General features: G+C 41.5%; 1 protein-coding gene across 15 annotated transcripts in view; it reads right to left on the reverse strand.

Moving 5' to 3' along the window:
* Positions 1-19,099, reverse strand: part of ESR1 (estrogen receptor 1) — a 458,483-nt gene that overhangs the window by 329,050 nt on the left and 110,334 nt on the right. For 3 of the 15 annotated variants that reach the window (XM_038000576.2, XM_008007598.3, XM_073022340.1), the window contains exon 3: positions 13,413-13,934. In XM_038000576.2, coding sequence (XP_037856504.1) covers positions 13,413-13,864 — 452 coding nt within the window. In that variant the 5' untranslated portion in view covers positions 13,865-13,934. The other 12 variants (XM_073022344.1, XM_073022350.1, XM_073022348.1 and 9 more) reach the window with 8 other exon arrangements.

Here is a 19,099-nt window from a genome sequence, read left to right on the forward strand (position 1 = left end):
AATAGTAAACAGTATATAACCAACATCAGGCTTAGTCATTAGTCTTAGAGAAGACACATGTTTTTCACCGTGTGGACCAGGTAACTAAAAATGTCTATCGTAACCTGGCTACTAGATCAAGCACAGATCAAATTATGTTTTAAATTCTGTCAATACTAAAGTGAAATATCTATAATGAAATAATGCAAGTTCCATTTTCACATTGGTGATAGTGGACTAAAAATAGTACCCAACTGCTTCAGAAATCTGAAAGGAGACAGCGTAAGTCTCCAGGGAAGTCTGGCAAGGTCACGCCTAACCTTTAAGCCCTGGAAACAGAAAAAAAAAAAAAAAGAAAAACAAGGAAATCTCCAGTCCCAAAGTAAACAAGGTATAGTTATTAAATTGAGAGTAAATAATCAAAATAGAAGTATAGGAAATAAGTTATCACTAGAGAACTAACACTGACATGACAGAGGTTAAAAATTCTCACATGAACCATATACCAATTAAACAGATGGCCTGTCTAGACAGGCATGGTTGGGGCATTCACTTTAGCCATCATTATAATGTTGTAGTGACCAGAATTAGGTATTCTGTGATCCTGCTTTGCTTGAGCTTCTACTATAAATGCTAGAACAGTAACAATGAGTATGGTATGGTCTGATGCCCTTGGTGAACAGGAACGGGCCATGCCTCCATCTATTAGGTGTGAGGTAGTGGTCAGGAGTCAGAATAGAGGATCTAGAACTACCTGGTTCTTTCTCTACCAGCTGGGAAACCTTGGGGGAAGTTCCTTCACCTTTCTGGACTTTGATTTCTTCACCTGGAAAATATAAAAGGTAGGATTCCATCATGTCTAAGGCCCCTCCTAGATGATAATATTGTGACTTTATGATTTTATTTATACAAAGAGAGGATTGCACCAAATTACACTATAATTTTATCCAGATTTTAAGTTCTCAGATGGGTTTCACATGCAAAGAAATTCCTAAGGTTGCTATCAGCAAGTCTTTGTAGAATTTCATTTATTGGCTCCTGATATTAGAAGGAAAAACATCCCCCTGCTTAATGGAAAATTGTTTAAACATGCTTTTAGCAAGGATCATAAAAATAGTCATTTCCCATAAAAATAAAAGCAACAGCCTCGGGACACAGTCTAAGATGAAAGCATTGTGACAACTAAAATAAAGACAAGGAATTAACATACCAACTGCCAAGTAAATTGATCAGCAACAGAAAAATCCTGTCAATTTCTCTGCATAATGGGGTGGGTTAAAAGTTTAAGCTCCAGAGTCCAAATTCTAGATCTAGAATCCCTAATTCTCCAGTACTGGTTGTATGACCTTGGACAAGTCACTTCCCCTCTCCAAGTCTTAGTTTCTACATCCCATAAAATGAGAATAACAATAGTACTAGCCTCTTATGAGCAATGTAAGGTTTAAACAAGATGATCATTAAGGTTTTCGGCAAGGCGCCTGGTACATTGTGTTCAAAAACTACTAGCTATCCGTGCTCTTCAAGTTATTTCTCTGATTCTTAACAATTTACCCTTATTTTATTAATTCAATATTTGGCTCTATAAGTTAGTAAGCATTTATTCTGTCCAAGGAACTGGGCTGGAGCTCTGAAGAGTACCACTCAGTTCCTCTTCACAACCTCGCCTGCCCTTCTTTGTCTGGCTAAATCCTCATTCTTAAAAAACTCAGTTGAAAGGGTCACTTGCTCTATTAAACCGTTTTGACCTCCATATCAATGGACCGAGATCCTCCATCTGGTTAAGTGCCTCTTCTCAATGCTCCTGGCTGTCTCTTTTCTATCACCTACTGTTTTTTCATTGTCTATCCACTTGTCATCTCTCTCACTCAACCATAAAATCCTTGATGACAATGTTCCCAATCTCTGTACCTACCACCAAAGCCAGTACACAATCAACATCCAGTAATGCTTGCTGAGTGAATGAATATGATAAATGAATTAGTAAATCTATGAAATTACTCTAATAGGCTTTATAAGAGTGGTCCCCAACCTTTTTGGCACCAGTTCCATGACCGGTTTCATGGAAGGCAATTTCTCCACAGACAGAACCAGGGATGGTTTTGGGATGATTCAAGTGCATCACATTTATTGTGTACTTTATTTCTATTAGTATTACATTGTAATATATAATGAAATAATTATGCAACTCACCATAATGTAGAATCAGTGGGAAGCCTGAGCTTGTTTTCCTGCCACTAGACAGTCCCATCTGGGGGTGATGGGACACAATGACAGATCATCAAGAATTAGATCCTCATAAGGAGAACCCAGATCCCTCACATGTGCAGTTCACAATAGGGTTCGCATTCCTATGAAAATCTAACGCTACCGCTGATCTGACAGGAGGCGGAGCTCAGGCAGTAATGAAAGCAATGGGGAGCAGCTGTAAATACAGAAGAAACTTCACCTGTATGCCCACTGCTCACCTCCTGCTGTGCGGCCCAGTTCCTAACAGGCCCCAAACCAGTACCAGTCCACGGTCCAGAGGTTGGGGACCGCTGCTCTATACATTAATAAAATCTATTTCATAGACGGGGGAGACAACTCTATTTACAACTAAAATGAAAGGAATTCTCTGGTGATTACAACAAAAGTACCGGGAAAAGGTGCTATATGCACACAACGCACACTGAACAAACACCAGGTGGAAAATTCACCTGATAGGGATAGCATTTGAGCTGAACCTTGACTTCTGGGTAGAATCAGCCTAACAGAGATGGAACAAGAAGAAAGAAGGGTACATGGTACAGATGAAGATCACTATGAAGAACAGAAGTAGGAACATGCCATTTAAACATGGCTCTTTCAACAAGAGCTCTTGGAGTAATAGCAGGAGATTGATTGGAATCAAAGTACAAGGGCTTGATTGCCACACCATGGAATATGCATGTTTTCTCTGACTAGCCTGAGGTCTTCTACACAGAGGAAGAACCAGATATATATATCTGTGTGTGTGTGTGTGTGCATATACACATACTTCAGGTAGTACACTCTAGTAGCTTATGATTAATTACAGTTTGAAAGTTCAAAAGCTGAAAAACCAGTGAGGAACTCCTAACAGCGATAATAGAAAACTGACCCTGTGTAGAGAAAGGCGAGAATGACATGACAGACATATGAGAGGAAACTTCTCATCAGTGTTTTTAAGATGTCCTAGAAAATGACCGGTACTGCAATGGTGTCAACTACAGTCATTCAATATAAGAACTCTAGCAACAGAATGTTTCTACAAGTTACTTGATAACTTTGCTAGCTATTCCCTTATATCAAACACAGACTTCTTAGAAAAGGGTTGGACTCTTGATAGAAAAGCAACATTGGTTTCATTGATCATAATTGCTGAGCATCAAAAACAAAGAACCAAGACCCAGAGAGCCCTGGGCCAGGGGTTGATAATCCCTCATTGTGTGGAGCCCAGAACCTGATAGTCAAGTAGCATGGGCACTAGAGGAGACCCATGTTCACTTCCCACCCAAACACCTGCATTTATCCATATTTCTGAGATTTCAAAGACTTGCTTTCAGCTGCTTATTCTGAGTTCACATGAGGAAATGAGCAGGCTTGAGGACTGAGGACCAGAAAACCATGGGCTTCTATACCAAGCTGGAGTGCCTGAATGCCACTTCCCTCATCCATAAATTCATCTTCTACAATGCAGAAATTGGACTGGGGAAGCATTAAAAACTGCAGTCTATTTGTGGAAAGGATTTTGCAAATACATCAGAGGGAGGACACGAGGAGAGCTTTAGTTGAGTCCTCCTCCACATTTAAGACTGGTTCAAGGATTCAAACTTATAGAACTTTCCAACCATGCAACTGGAAATTTTATGCAATCAATAACTGGACTGATATTTGGGATTTTATAGTGGTATCAATAATGCTAGAGGTTATGTGTACCACCAATAGCCTGAATTGGTGGCAACTCTCTGATGAACCACAAGGAAAAAGAACCCTATGGAGGGAAGATATGAGGGCTTAAATTACCTTCAGTTATCTAAACACTTAACAAAAATCGAATTATGCAGGCTAACTGGCACAGGTGTGCGTTTGTGTCCACATTTTAGATTGCTTCCTAATTTTATCTTCATACCTGGTATCAAAAATCTGCATCTTCATACTCTTCAATCTACCTTCTTTGTATTTATTCCATATCAAATGCAACAGCGAGTCTTAAAACTTCTTTTGGAAAGCTGAGGAGTAGATTGAAAGCTACTGTGTTGGTTCTCCTCAGCACTCCTTTTACCCTCTGCTTCTGAAATCCAAGAGGCCCAAGGAAATGAAGACTTGGAAATCGAGCAGACCTGGGTTTGAACGGTGCTTCTCATGGTTAGAACACAGCAAAACCGTGAGGCACATCGCTAGTCTCACTTCCCTCCATGTCTCCATCCTGAAGACTTAGATGGAAACATCCTCCGTGTAAAGTCGTAGGAAGAGTAAATGAGCTACCACCTAGAGATATGCTGAGAAAATGCAAATCAGTGAGAAAAACCCCAAAAGTTCTTTTGTTTGTTGTTTTTCTTAACTACTGACTCAAGCTTCAACCCAGAGCAATCGTCAGAACTGCTGAAATACGGCCTGGGTCTCGGTAGTTTTTTAATCATCTGGGTGATTCTGAAATCATCTTTGATTTGGATGTTCCAACCAAGGTGAAAAAGACACCCTTGTAGATGCTCTCTAAGCACAAGCTTCCAAGTCTTTCTTTCTCCCAGTTCCCGTTTTTCCAAATCACAGAAAATTTCTCTCCTTGCCCTCTGTACATCACAGCTTCTCCGTAAGCTGCTTACCTCAGCTTCAACTACTTCCCTCTCTGGGATTGCTTCAGTCCACAATACTTAATGCCCCTCACTCTTTTTATTGATTGATTAATTTTTACTGATTTGGAGTCTTTGGTTTTTCTGTAGAGATAGGGTCTCACTGTGTTGCCCAGGCTGGTCTGGAACTCCTGGGCTCAAGCAATCCTCCCTTCAGCTCCTCAAAGTGCTGGGATTACAGGCATGAGCAGCTGCACACAGCCAAATTTGAAGGTTTTTTTACAGTTGTTTTGTTTTGTTTTTCTAGCACAGTACCTGGCATGTAATAAGCACTTCAAGAAATACTAGCTTCCTGCTTCCTTTTGGTTGCAGAAGTTTAACTTCTAATCACAATAGGGTATTAAAGTTAGTCACTTGAAGGCAAAATAAACAAATATAGGGACATTCCAGACTCATAGAAAATTCCCATACTCACCATCTTCAGGGTATAGTTCTCAATTCCCTTCTGAAGCAGTAACAAAAAATAATGGCTTGCTATGTGCCAGGAATGTTATAAGCCCCAGACATCTATGAATTTGTTTAATCCTCACATCATCCAAACAATGTAGCATTTACCGATGAGAAAACTGAGGCACACAGTTAAGCAATTTGCCAGCAATGACAACTACACAGGAGTCATGCCAGAATAGAAATGTAGCTGCTGGCTCCCAGACCTGTGCTTTCATCACTCTATTATATAGAATCGATTCTCATTATTCATGGTATTCATGTTCTATAAAGTCGCCTCAAACACTGAATGAGCAAATACCGAACCACTGCATTGAGGGGAAAACAGGGTAGGTTCCTGGCAGCCCATGGTCACAGCTTTTTTGCCAACTCATTAATACATAACCTTGTTTTATATGTTTTTCTGTTCAAAAACACTTTATTAAATACATACTGTTGATTCTCTATCATGGAACTCATGGCCAACAGCGTTGTAACTCATGCCTAAGCAAAGCTTATCAAACACGTATTTTCTCTTAAGACACGTCAGAGCCTTGTTGCACTTAGAATCCCTAGACAGTACTTCAGGACTATGTTTAGGGGCCATTTTAAACAGCAAAATCATCAACCGGAATTATGAAAATGCAAAAATCATGACGCTAAGTAGATCGCAAAAGGGACACTTGTTTACAGTCTGGCAGCTGCAAGAAGTCAGCCTTGCTCAGCCTCAGCTAGGAACGTATACGTCAGATAACTCAAATTTTTTTGCCATTCCGCATATGTCTGCAAAGGACTGAGAAAGCACCATGAGTATTGACTTGAAGGTTACAAATAAAATGTCAGTAAGTCAGCGAATTTGCAAATACAGAATCCATGAATAATGAGGGCCGACTGCACTTGGAATGCTGTGTGGAGTCCTTTTTCTACTTTTGTTCCTGAGAAAGAGAGATTCACAGACTTCCCACATTCTTCCAGTGGCGTCTAAGGATGCCTTCCTAAATGGCCTTTCTCCCAGCCAATAGACTGAAGCAAACCATGTCCCCAATGCTTCCTGCCCACCACCATCCATTCATTCAACCAACAGCTACTCCCGGCTTTCACGTGGCATGCACTTCGCTAAGAGCTTGAAGGAAATACAGCAATGTAGAAGACATGGTTTCTGTTTGGACCAGCACTCAGGGATTCCTCCTATTAGAAATCAAAGAGGCTTCCGAAAGCCCTACAATTTTTTTCCCTGTAACTAAAGAAAATAGCTTCTCAATGTAACTAAATTGTATCTCATACGCAAATTGGAATGTACGCCCTTTCACTCTGAATTGCTTGAAATATTCCAGGAGAAATAAATACAACTATGTGTAAGGTCTTCCAAAAAAGCAGAAGTCAAAGTCACCAGAAAGAACCTTTAAAATCGACTATGTTTCTGACAACGTTACTTTCGAAACTGTTACCCTCCCCCAGCAAAATCACCTTTGAAAACTACCTTTGTGATGTAAGTAAGATTAATCATGAATGCACTGAATGTTCAGAAATGAGTGTTTTTGTTGATTAAGTGGGAAATTACAGTTAGCAAAAATGCCTTGTACACGTTCACATGGATCTAAAACTCCTGACACCAAGTATACTGGGAGACAACAGTCAAGACTACACTGTTAGTTTACACATGCAGGAGATTCTCATATTAGAATCAATCTCACCCATTCATGCTATAAGACTTCCCAGCTGCTAGGTGCAATGCTGTTGCATGAACTGCTGGAAATACAAAATCACATTTTATATAGTCTAAGCCCTCAGTGAATGACTCAATTTGGAATAAGGTAGCCAAATGAATGAATGAACAAACTTTCAAAGAAATTCTACTAATTGAAAATTTCTTCTTTATGTTGTTGAAGTTTCTATCCTCAGAGACAAGAAAAACATCACTTTCTGAAACTTTTAATCTAGTTAATACCATTCTTAGTTATTAAGGCATATTCTTATATGGCTGAGGTAGGAACTCTGTTTAGCCCTGTTCCAAATTTCATTAAAATAACAGATGAGACAGGTCAATAAAGAAATAAACCAGAAAAGGTGAAAGAAAAATATCTGAGAATACACAGATGGAACAACTAAAACAGAAAAGAAAAAAGAAAGCTTAATAGGGTAAAAGAGGCCAAAAACTCTTTAAAGGGAGTTTAAACTTCTACGTATTAGAAAATAAAGCAAATGAAACAAGAAAATATGAGAATGGACTCAAAATTCTAAAAGACCTGCAGAAGAAAGAGGAAGTATGCCAATGCAAAGATGACTATTTCTAACATCATTTAATTGCAGGAAACTAAAAGAGAACATTGTCTTTTGCTTTCAGGGCCATAAAAGAAATCCCAAGCCGCCCAACAAGTCAAGGAGCCAAGAAAACTGCCCAGGAAGTAGTGCCAGGTATGCACAAGTTGGCTGCTGGCGCCCCTCACTTGCCACTGTTTAGGAACAGGCAGAATGAGCCCGGGACGAAAGGATGGAAGATGGAACTGGAACCAAGGAGGGTGGACCTTAGGGCCTGGCCAGTTCTACGGCTTCAGAGCTGGAGATGAGAATCTGAATGATAAAACTGCAGAGGTCTTCATTCCTCCTGGGGTTGACAACATTTGGGGAGCTCTCAAAAATAACCCACCTGAGCTTTTCAAGGGCTCATTTGGAAACGTCTAGTTCTGAACACTACTTAACGGATTTTTTAACTTTAAGTGAACATTTAAAATTTTCCCAAGTGTAACTCATAGGATCTCCAAAAAATAGAACATTACCAAACAAAGAAGTCTACTATCTTATTAAAGATGACACATTCATTTAAAGTGGATGTTACAAGAACAAACTAATTTGTCCCTCCAAATTGTTCAGAGGAGAGACAAAAAATTTTCAGTCTTGCTTGGAATTTTGGGTTCTTTTAAATTTTTTTGTAGCAATTATAGGTACTTAATAAGTTTATAATATTATTGTAATATTGATAATATCATTATTAAAATTTTCAGACTATCAAATTAGAATTATACAACAATGAGCCAAGTAGATTTAAAGGATTGGATTTCTGTATAGGATGAATATCTCCAGGGTCCACAGGAGGCATCCAGAAATACTACCTACACAAACTGCTACGAAAACTTCATTTCCATCATCATCGTCATCATCAAAATCGTGGATCATTACCACTACCATATCACTTACAAGTGGGTTGTAAGAAAGTCACACTCTTTCTTATTTGCCCACGTTTCTTGAAATTATTGCTTTATTAAACTACATAAAATTTCGTCAGTTGAGACCAGAATAGTTGCCTTTCTATGCTTCCCATTTTTAATAGGGTCTAAAAATATACACATAATTTAAAACATTGTTGATTAATGCAAAACTTTCTTTAGAGTCCCTCATGATCTTATCCAAGGCAGAGAACTGAGCAATTACGGTTTCTTCCCTCATAAGATTAAGGATATTATAAAGGTGCTTCCCGTAACCTCCAGCCCACTTAAGTCCTGGGATTTCAGAGATCAGTATGAGGATATTTTAGAGACGAAGTAGGAAACAGCTCAGACATACTTTTTTTTTTTTTTTTAAGTGACATTACACGTCAAGTCATTGGCAGAGTTTAAAATATAAAACCCCTCAATAACTTTGATGAACTGCCTCCTTTCCATCAAATCCCTTACACTTTCGCTTTGGCTGGTTTGCATTCAAGTGGCTGGATTTTTTGGATTAATATAGCATCTTTCTCTGGAGTACGCATTTGGTTCGAAACAATTGTAGCCACTCTGTTTTCCTTTTTTTTAGATAAGCAAACTGAGACAGAATTAAACCAAAAGACTAATTTGCTCCTCTCCATTCAAAGTTGTCTGGAAAAGAAAGAAACGCACTTAGCACGCTGCTCTCTCTACTGGGTTCTTCTAAAGTTACATTAAAAATAATAATGAAGTCACAGGGAGGGGGTAAGATGTATTAATTTCATGCTGAGTATGGATTTTAGAAAAATATAATTAAAATGCATATATTTCCTTATGTAAAATTGTTTACACATAATCAGGGTTTTGACATTTTTTAAATATATCTGTAAAATCAATGTTCTTTATGATAACCCAGTAAGCCAGGCTGCAGAAATATGTTGCAGATGGTGATAAAGATTTTACTTAAATTTGACTTTCACAGGAAAAGATTTCATATAATCATCATTCTATATTTATAACAAAATTACTGACCACTTAAATCTGTTTTTTCCTTGCTTTTTAGCCTGGGAAATCACCAAAACAAATATTAACATGTGAGTAAAATAATAAAAACACCTAATGTTTGTTTAGTTTCTGTACCACTTTAACATATACAATCTCACTTAACAAAGTTACTATTGTCTCACCATTAATGGTAAGTCTGGCATCTTTTCTAGTTTTTCCTGATATCTATGGTTCCTCCCCTTGGCAGTTTCTTACACCTGTCTTACATATCCTTAAAACTACAAGAAACCAAAATTCTCAAACCTGAGAATTTTCCCAAATTATGAATGTCATAGCCTAAATATATTCACAAAGTAAATAACAACTATAGCCAGGGATCCAAATTAAATGAGTGTGAGAAAGAAGATTAGAATAAGTGGCAATTATCCTTCAGGAGCTTTCTTCCAAACAGGTACAAGCCACATGGAGGAGGTGAAAATGAAATGGAGATTGAAGATGTGATTCCGTTTTCATCCGAAAATACGCTCATTCAGGAGGGAATATGTAACTCTTTGGACTATTCTTAGACCAGCACAAAGTGTCAGGTAATCAGTAACAATGTAAATTAATAAAAAAGTAAGATCAGAAAGGAAGGGGGCTGAAATGTTATCTAAGTAAAAGGAAAAATGTATCGGAAACTTGAACGTTAGTCACTTAAATCTCACTTTGGAGATCAGTCTCTATTCAAACTTGAGAAAGAGTTTTAAATGATCACCAGTGGACAAATGAGTTGCCCAAAATATGCAGATGGCCAGGATACAAATTAGCAGGGCATTGATTTTCATGCAAAAGGTTTATACATTTGCCAAGTTTTTTGGAGAAGTGAGTGATGTCTAACTTTTAAGAATACTGAGTAATAAAACTGAAATAAGCATACAGCATTAAATTCCTATTTTGTACTTTAAAAAGGATAGTTGATATAATCAAGCTTCATCTTTAGTTTTATTCAAAGTTCCTAAGTTGTTTGAAATCTAAAAAGGAACCCAGGATAAGATGACTCCCTGTTTCCTTCATCATGAAATTTTGAGCAACATCTTGCAAAATCTCAGCTTGCCAAGTAACAAATTTATATTAATAACAATTTGCTGGGACATGTGACAATTTTTCTCACATTATTATGTGCCCAGAGAAATTTTATCTAATACATTTCTTCACACATAGATGTGGCTGCATATTATGGAAGAAATGGAAGAAAGTAACCACAGTGTCTCAGTGCTAAATGATGTGACCGTCACATAAATTCTCTGAACATCCAATGGGACACTCATGAGGACAGTCCACATGACAGCACCATTCTATAACAGAAAAGTTAAGAATCAGACAGTAAAACTTAGCCTAACTGACTAAAGACACCAACCTAATTTACAAGGGAAAAATGAAGATAATCAAAATAGCATTTTGATTTGTATAGGTAAAAACAACCAGCCACTTGTCTGAATTTTTTGTTTTCTACTGAACATATAATATTTTAGGCCATTAGCTTTCTAATCTTTTCTTTGAGTTCAATCCACAGTAAGAAATACATTTTACATCACAATCAGCACACAGAAGCATGTATAATTAAAACAGATTTTCAGGAAACAAAACTTATCCTTACTAAATGCCATGCACTCTGATATTTTCTATTATATTCCTTTCTGTTTTATTCCTTTTAAAAAATATTCTAGACTCATTAAACTGATTTCACGACCTTCTGGGTCACAACAAGCAGTTTGAAAACACTGCTTTCAGCCCTAAAACCTTTTGAGAACTACTTAAGAAACTTGAAGTTTCCTAAAAGAGTCCAATCAATCCTTTCCTTTATACCCAGAGTTATTTAAGCAGAAAAACTGAGAGGGCAAAAATACTAAATAACATCTGTCCATATGAAGAACTTGCATAGATGCTTCTTTTCCTTGCTGGATAATAAGAGGCAGAATTCTAACAAAAGAGGAAAGATAATCCGGGAAATAAAACACAGGAAAAATCAATCTAAAACTGAATTTCCAAACAGAGTCACATTTGTGCAAGTTTTGTTTTTTTTTAATTTTTAAGTTCTTTGTATCTTTTTTTATTATTCTAAGAGTATTTGAATATCATTTAATGCAAAAAGTGTAAGATAGGGCACATGACACTGATACTACTTATCGCTGGGATGATGAACAATTTTGAATAAGATGCGATCCCCACTGTATTTGACCAGGTTCACTTTGTAATTATTAGCAAGGCAGTAAATAATCTACCAAGGAGCAGTCTCATTAGTGCCCATTGAAATTCAGTGGCATTAATTTGCAGTAAAAGAACTGAAAATTAAATAGGAAGGAAAATGGTTTCTGGAGTCCATCATAAGGTTATGGAATTCACATCACACCAATGCCTTCCTTCACATCAAGGAGTTTTAAATGTTGTGTGGAATTAGACTTAATCGCTGTATTTTGTTCTTACATTTAAAAAAAAAAAAAAGTGGGCAGAAGATATCCTTTTTCTCTGTTTTAACCCTAAATTAAAACAAGTAAAATTAATTTGAAACATGCCAACTTTTAAAAGTTTTGTTCATTGTTTGTCTTTTAAGTAAAGACAGCTTGGACCTGCGTGGCTGTGGGACGCTGTAAATTTCTCTAAGGCGGCTGAAGATGCACGCTGGATACCCCCAGAATCTGCCCTTCCGTATCCTCTGGGACCAAACTGCACCTTATTCCCTTCCTTCTGCTATAAATGTCCCTAGAAACAGAATACTTAACAGAAACTGGTCCACGGCTTACAAGGCAGAAAGATAATGGAGACACCAGTCCAGATACCAGTGTACAGTTAGGAAATGCCTAATTCAGCACCCAGCCATGTAGCGCCCTGAAGCTCCCAAACCCAGTCCAGAGTACACCTGTCCTGTGGCCACCTATGCAGGTATTCACCAGAAGCGCCCACCTAATCCCTCTGCAGGCCCATCAGGGGAAAAAAAAAAAAAAATGGAGAAACTGGGCAAGGGAAAATGGGAGGAAAGGGAGAGGGAGAAAGAATAAATCTTATCGGAAAAAAAAAATAAAAATGAGGACACACAACCTTCGCCATTGAAGTCACGAAGTGGTCTCCTGTGTCCTGGACCGGCCGCGCTCGTTCCACAGTGGCTGCGAGGCGCAGACCCCGCCGGACCCGCACGCCACTCGGGGGCATTCTCCCCGGGTGGGACAGGCTCGTCACTGGGTTGGCGGGAGATTATTTTTAAGCACTCGTGCTTCCATATGGCTTGTTTTAAACTCGCGGGACACCTACAAATTTCCGGCTGTCAGAAGTCACATGCCAGCAATCCGCTCCAGCGCGGACTCAGCCAGCTAACTCCGAAATCAGACCCATTCAACTCCCAATTGCTCTCTAAAGCCCCAGGACGTGGGGTGGGGAGGAGGGGAAAGGAATCGCTTCCCACAAAGTCATCATTATAGCCGACAGATTTCCAATCAAATAGTCTAGATGAAAGGAAATTTGGGGAGCACATTAAACAAAAACGTTGAAAGGATAAATAAAATTCTGCGGAGCTCCGCTAACTCCAAACACCCCCAACTTTAAATGCCAAGAGCGGGACCTTCCCGAGTGACTCAAAGCGCCTCGTGTTTATTTGCCTGGAGGTGTTTTCCCCGCAAATAACTGCTGCTTTGTCTGGTTTTCCAACGTGTGTTTAGATAGGAAGCCCCGGGCTTTTGGGTCTGCCTCTCGCACGGACCGTAAGTGGGTGGAGAGCACGTTTTTTCAGCTGCCCGGCGACAGAACTTGACTCTGAACGCTACGCGGGCTGCACGCAGAACCCCCGAACTGGGCCGCGCGCACCGGGCTCCCTGCGCGCACCCTCGGGTCGCGCGTCCCGCGGCTCCCTCGGCTCCCCCTTCTCTCTCCCTCCGTTCCTCCCTTCCTCCCTCTCGCCGGGCGCGGCGGCCACCCCGACGGGCGGCGCGGGCGCGGGTACCTGTAGAATGCCGGCGGGCCGGCCTCGCGCACCGTGTAGCCGCTGGGCTCGTTCTCCAGGTAGTAGGGCACCTGCTGACCGTGGGGCTGCAGGAAAGGCGACAGCTGCGGCGGCGGGTGCAGCAGCATCAGCGGGCTCGGAGACACGCTGTTGAGTGGGGGGAAACCCCCCAGGCCGTTGGAGCCGAACGCCGCAGCCTCAGACCCGGGGCCGTACGGGAGGCCCGTCTGGCCGTAGACCTGCGCGTTGGCGGCGGCCGCGGCGTTGAACTCGTAGGCGGCGCCCTCGGGGTAGTTGTACACGGCGGGCTTGCTGCTGTCCACGTACACCTCGCCCAGGGGCCGCTCCAGGGGGATCTTGAGCTGCGGACGGTTCAGGGGCTCCAGCTCGTTCCCTTGGATCTGATGCAGTAGGGCCATCCCGGATGCTTTGGTGTGGAGGGTCATGGTCATGGTCCGTGGCCGTGGGCAGGGCGCAGACCGTGTCCCCGCAGGGCAGAAGGCTCAGAAGCGGGCGGGCCACCTGGAAAAAGAGCACAGCCCGAGGTTAGAGGCGACGCAGCGCATGTCCCGCCGAGACGCGAGCTCTGGCCCCGGCCCTGACCCGGGAGCCTGCGGGTCCGGTGAAGCCGGGCGACCCGACGGGAACAAGTGCAGTCCCGGGACGAACGCCCTCCGCCAGCTCCCGGGCTCCCGGGCCTCCAACTTTAAGTACTGGTCTCCCGAGCTCATATGCATTACAAAGGTGCTGGAGGAAGGCCAGGGACTGTTGCCTTGCCCTGACATTGGCTTAAACATCACTCCAGGCACAACTCGATTTGGAGCGATCCCAAAGAGCAGCTTCCCTGAACTTTACTTTACTTGTCGTCGCTGCTGGATAGAGGCTGAGTTTCACGGCCAGGGGGCGGGGGCGCACGAGGATCTGCTAAAGGTGGCCCAGGGAAGACCGGGCTTAAAATAAACGCGAAAGACGAATCCAGGGGCCGGCTTTCTCTAATGTGCTGCCTTATGTGCCCCGTGCCAGACTCCAATATATCTCTGTTTATCTCTCTTTCTGTTTGATTCCCCCTCCTCGTTGGCTAGAAATACGTAGTGTGTACATAGGATGACCCTGGGGAGGACTACACTGTAACCGAGATAGGGCAGATAGAATGGGGTGTGTGGTTGCATACGCAGCCAGCCACAGACAGCTATATTTAGCAGCTGGGGGAACTGACAGGGGGCATCTGAGGGGAAGGGGGGCGGAGATTCAGGGTATACATATAGGAAGAGCTGCATTTTGCCATCAGAAGAATGCAACCTGCCAGGACCTCAGTTTCTTCCTCTGCAAAATGCTCCCAAAGTGGACCCTTCCACAACCTTCTGAGATTCTCTCAGCTGGACTTGTATGTTTATGTTGGACCACAGTACTGTACTTGGTCCCATTAGGAATTCTCATGTGAAGGATGATTCAGAAAAACCTTTGGTTAGGGCGCACATGGGTGTTCATGCCTTCCACAGGTTAGTTATGCAACCAAAACTTCAGAAAACTGAATATAAAATGTGACCTTTTCATACCAAACATAACCTCAGGTCATGAACCAAAGCTTTGGCAATTATGTGACACTGTCGGTCTGGTTCAGCTAACAGATTTTTAAAATGCATTTCTGCATGTCTATTCTTTAGTCCTACAACTCGATCTTCTCGGTTCACTTGGGCTAGGATATGCAGAATCAAATATCCAGATGAAAAACAAATAGAAAAAAGTTTTTAACTGAATCAAAAGTTAAGCATGCACACACACATACGCACACCCACACACATATATACATATTAAGGAGACAAAAAATACGGGAAGTATATCATGCATCTATAATCTTGGAGAGTTTATACTTTTTAATAAACTTCCTTTCCTGCAGCCTAATAGACTCTGGTACAACTACCAATACTTTGTTTTAATTGCTATCCCAAACACCCAACAGAGTGCCTGACAAAGTGTTCCTGGTATATCTAAATGCCAAGTTTACTGTTACTAATAGTTACATTTTTGAATATTTTATATCAAGTATACATTTTATCTAATTCCTACAAAAACAGACCATTGTCAGACAATATGCAGATTAGCTGATTTAATATGAAGCCAAAATCGAGTTCAGCATTAATGACTATAGATTGTCAGCAAATAAAGGGTTAAAAACACATTAGGTACATCACAGATATTTCCCTTTATGGCCAGCAATCATTACTTTCCAAAGCAATTTTTCACAGATGATTTAGTTTCCATAAATCACACTTTCAATTTTCAAATGCCTTTTTAAAACACATGCAAAAAGCACTTCATAGGGCTCTCAAAAAACCTGAACCTGCCAAATTATATGCAAATGGCACAAAGAATCCTACAAGTCATGAAAGAAAAAGGAGACACACACATACCCCTATGGAGAACAGCAATCCTCATCTCCCTGCTAGGATACAGACACTAGCCAGAAAGGTAAGTTGCTTTCTCAAAATGCTAAAGCTACAGAGAGAGAAATCAAAACAAGCCTACCCTGCTGGATCAAGAACGTCTTTCCAGAAATGTTCCATGGGCTTGTAGAAGTCAAGGGCCGAGACAGTGAGAAGGAAGGAAGGAATGTGCTCGCATGTGCGAGTGGCTCAGTGTGTGAACTAGGCAGAAAGCGTGTGTGGATGTGTTTGTGCGTGGAATGGCAGGGATTCGGGAAGCAGCCAGTAGGCAGGGCACTTGGCAGCCCCTCCCGGCAGACACGCAGCTGGGCTACTGCACAGCGCTGGATGAATGGCAGTGGGGAGTGAGGGGAGACTTGCTGTCTGCTCACAGGGAGCAGCGTGGCACAGCCAGAGAAAGCTGTACTGGGGAGGAGAAACCCCAGCCCCTTTGCCCCTTACCCTTGGAGGCTGGAAAGTACCCTATGCTTTCCGCTGCCACCCCAAGCAAGAGGAAAAACAGGCTTGCTGTGAATCATACTCTTACGGCTGAAATAGAATGCCAGTCAAAAGTGTATGGATATCAAGTTTACAAAATAGGACATGGGTGGTTTTTCCGAAAGAATATAATTTAACAATAAAAGCCTTCTGGGATACATGTGGATCAAATGCCTTACTGGCCCTAGACCCCAGTCTCTGAACAGAGGCATTGCCATGCCTCCGATTGCACCAGGAAACCAGACTTTGGAATAAATGTTTTGGCATTCTAGGGATGTGTTTCCAGCTGAAATGTAATACTCCTCCACTTCGTTAACCAAACCCACAAACCTTTCCACGAATAGCTCAGTTGACTGCTTTCTGTAAACATGTGAAAAATACATATTATTAAAAGCCTAGGATATGAACATAAGATAAAGGTAGATACCTTTGTTTTCAACTGATTTTAGGCTTTCGAGTTGCACTGACAGTGATCGGGAAAGAGGTCTCTCGTTTTCCAGTGGCGTTCACATGGATCCACCTCTTGACCACTTTCTCAACATTTCTCTTGGCCATAGTACTAACATGCAATAATGAGGTGCTCCTAGAGTGCCCACGCTCAGGGTCCCAGGACACATGACACCCAATGGAGCCTCTGTTGCCAGACATTAGTCACCACCTTGGATATTAAATGACTGTAATCACAATGCCAGGAGTGGCCGGTCTCTGGCCCTGGGACACTATGCAGTTACTGATAGATTTATGAGTGGCTCTTGAGACCAGTACAAAGAAAGAAGTAGAAAGTCATAAAAATGTTAATGATGCCAGATGCAAATATATATCTTGGTGCTTTGAAAGACCCCCAATATTGCAGTGTTGGAGCATAGGAGAGCTCTCTCCATAGTCAGTATTGAAAATAAATATTAGATATAAATAAATATTGAAAAGAAAGATTGTTACCCTTTGTTGGTGACAGCGGTCCCTCCTGTAGGTCAACAATGACCACCCATGTTCTAGACCAGTCCAAAAAAAAAAAAAAAACCAAGAGCATTCAGGGAGGGAGGAGAGAGGAAGAGGGGAAAGGAGAAAAAAAGGAAAGGAGATCTGCAATTGTTCACTATTGACATAGGAAGAATAAGAAGGTTGGCTGTCTCCTCATAGGCTTTGATTGTTCAGAGATTTACAATCAAAGTTAGTCCAAGAAGTTCAATAAAGTCAGTTTTCTTTCCAGCATTCTCTTCCAAACTCATCTTGGTGAGCCTTGTCCCTGAGCTTGGTGAGCTTGGGTGGGAAAGTATAAACTCATCTTGGTGAGCCTTGTCCCAGAGCTTGGTGAGCTTGGGTGGGAAATTATAGTGTGCTACGCCGACTTTTCTCTCATGCCTTTGGCAAAAACTTCACTCTTGGGTTCCCAGCTCTCTTTGCTTCCCTCCCCAACCTTTCTTGCTAGATACACACACTCCAGTCATGACTTACTGGTTCTCCCAGGTGAAGAAGGATAAAGATTGCTCTGGCTCCGCCATTGAATATATCTTCAGCCCCACTTTTCCAGCAGTCTGCTGGGCATTGCTGGTTTGTTCAAATATGAGTCACCATTCTCAAACATGGTGTTCCTCTCAACTTCCCTCTGTCTGTGCCCAGCATTACTGTCTCTCCAGTCATCCAGATTAAAATCTCACTGTCTTCCTCGAGGGCTGATTTTCCCTTGCCTTCCACACCTAATCAAGAGGCAGTTTCTGGGCCTTCCAGCTTTACAATCTCTCTTTTTCCATTTCATTTCTGCCACTCCCTTTGAGACCTATTACCTTACCTGTCCTAAGAGCCTCCTAAGAATCTCTCTGCCCTTTCCTCCCAGACTTCATCCTAAACCCTGCGACCGGTTTACTTTCTTGGACTTTTTTACTGCTTCAGGATCCATCTTGACATGACCCAGCTCTGCCTTGAACCCAAATCATAGCTTCCCCCATGAGTTCAGGGCTTCCTCTCCACCCGTAATGATCCTTCCTAGTCCATCTCCTCCGACTGTAACCTATGCTTCAGCCAAGCAAAATTTTAATACTCAAAGAACTCAGAGCTTTTCTTTCCTTCTACCTTGAATCCCCACTTTCTTGGCTTGTCAGGGGAAAGCATGACTCTTGCAATAGGTCCAGCCCAAATGCTACCACATTCATTATTCCTTCCTTTAGTCTCTATTCAAAGAAAATTTCCTCTCCTCAGAATTCTAGTGGTAGTTATCATGCATGTATCACATTCTTCCTGAATTAGAGTTATTTATCTGCTTTTTATCCCTTCACCCTGCTCATAAGCTCCTTGAGGATAAAGTCTGGCTAGAATTATTCGGGAATTATGAGCACCCAGCCCTGTCCCTGGCCATGTTAGGTCATCAAATGTTGGTTAATTTATTGATATAGATACTTAAAAGGACAACGTAATATTATAGGTGTCTGGATTACTATCTCTAAAAGTTAACTTTCCATGTGACATTCTACCATTTTTTTTTTTTTTTTTTTTTTTTTGAGAGAGAGTTTCACTTTTGTCACCCAGGCTGGAGTGCACTGGTGCAATCTCGGCTCACTGCAATGTCTGCCTCCCGGGTTCAAGCAATTCTCCTGCCTCTGCCTCCTGAAATAGCTGGGATTACAGGTGTCTGCCACCATGCTCAGCTAATTTTTTTGTATGTTTAGTTGAGACGGAATTTTACCATGTTGACCAGGCTGGGCTTGAACTCCTGACCTCAGGTGATCCACCTGCTTCAGCCTCCCAAAGTGCTGGGATTATAGGCATGAG

This window comes from Chlorocebus sabaeus, chromosome 13 (genome assembly GCF_047675955.1).
Source record: "Chlorocebus sabaeus isolate Y175 chromosome 13, mChlSab1.0.hap1, whole genome shotgun sequence".
Classification (NCBI taxonomy): domain Eukaryota; kingdom Metazoa; phylum Chordata; class Mammalia; order Primates; family Cercopithecidae; genus Chlorocebus; species Chlorocebus sabaeus.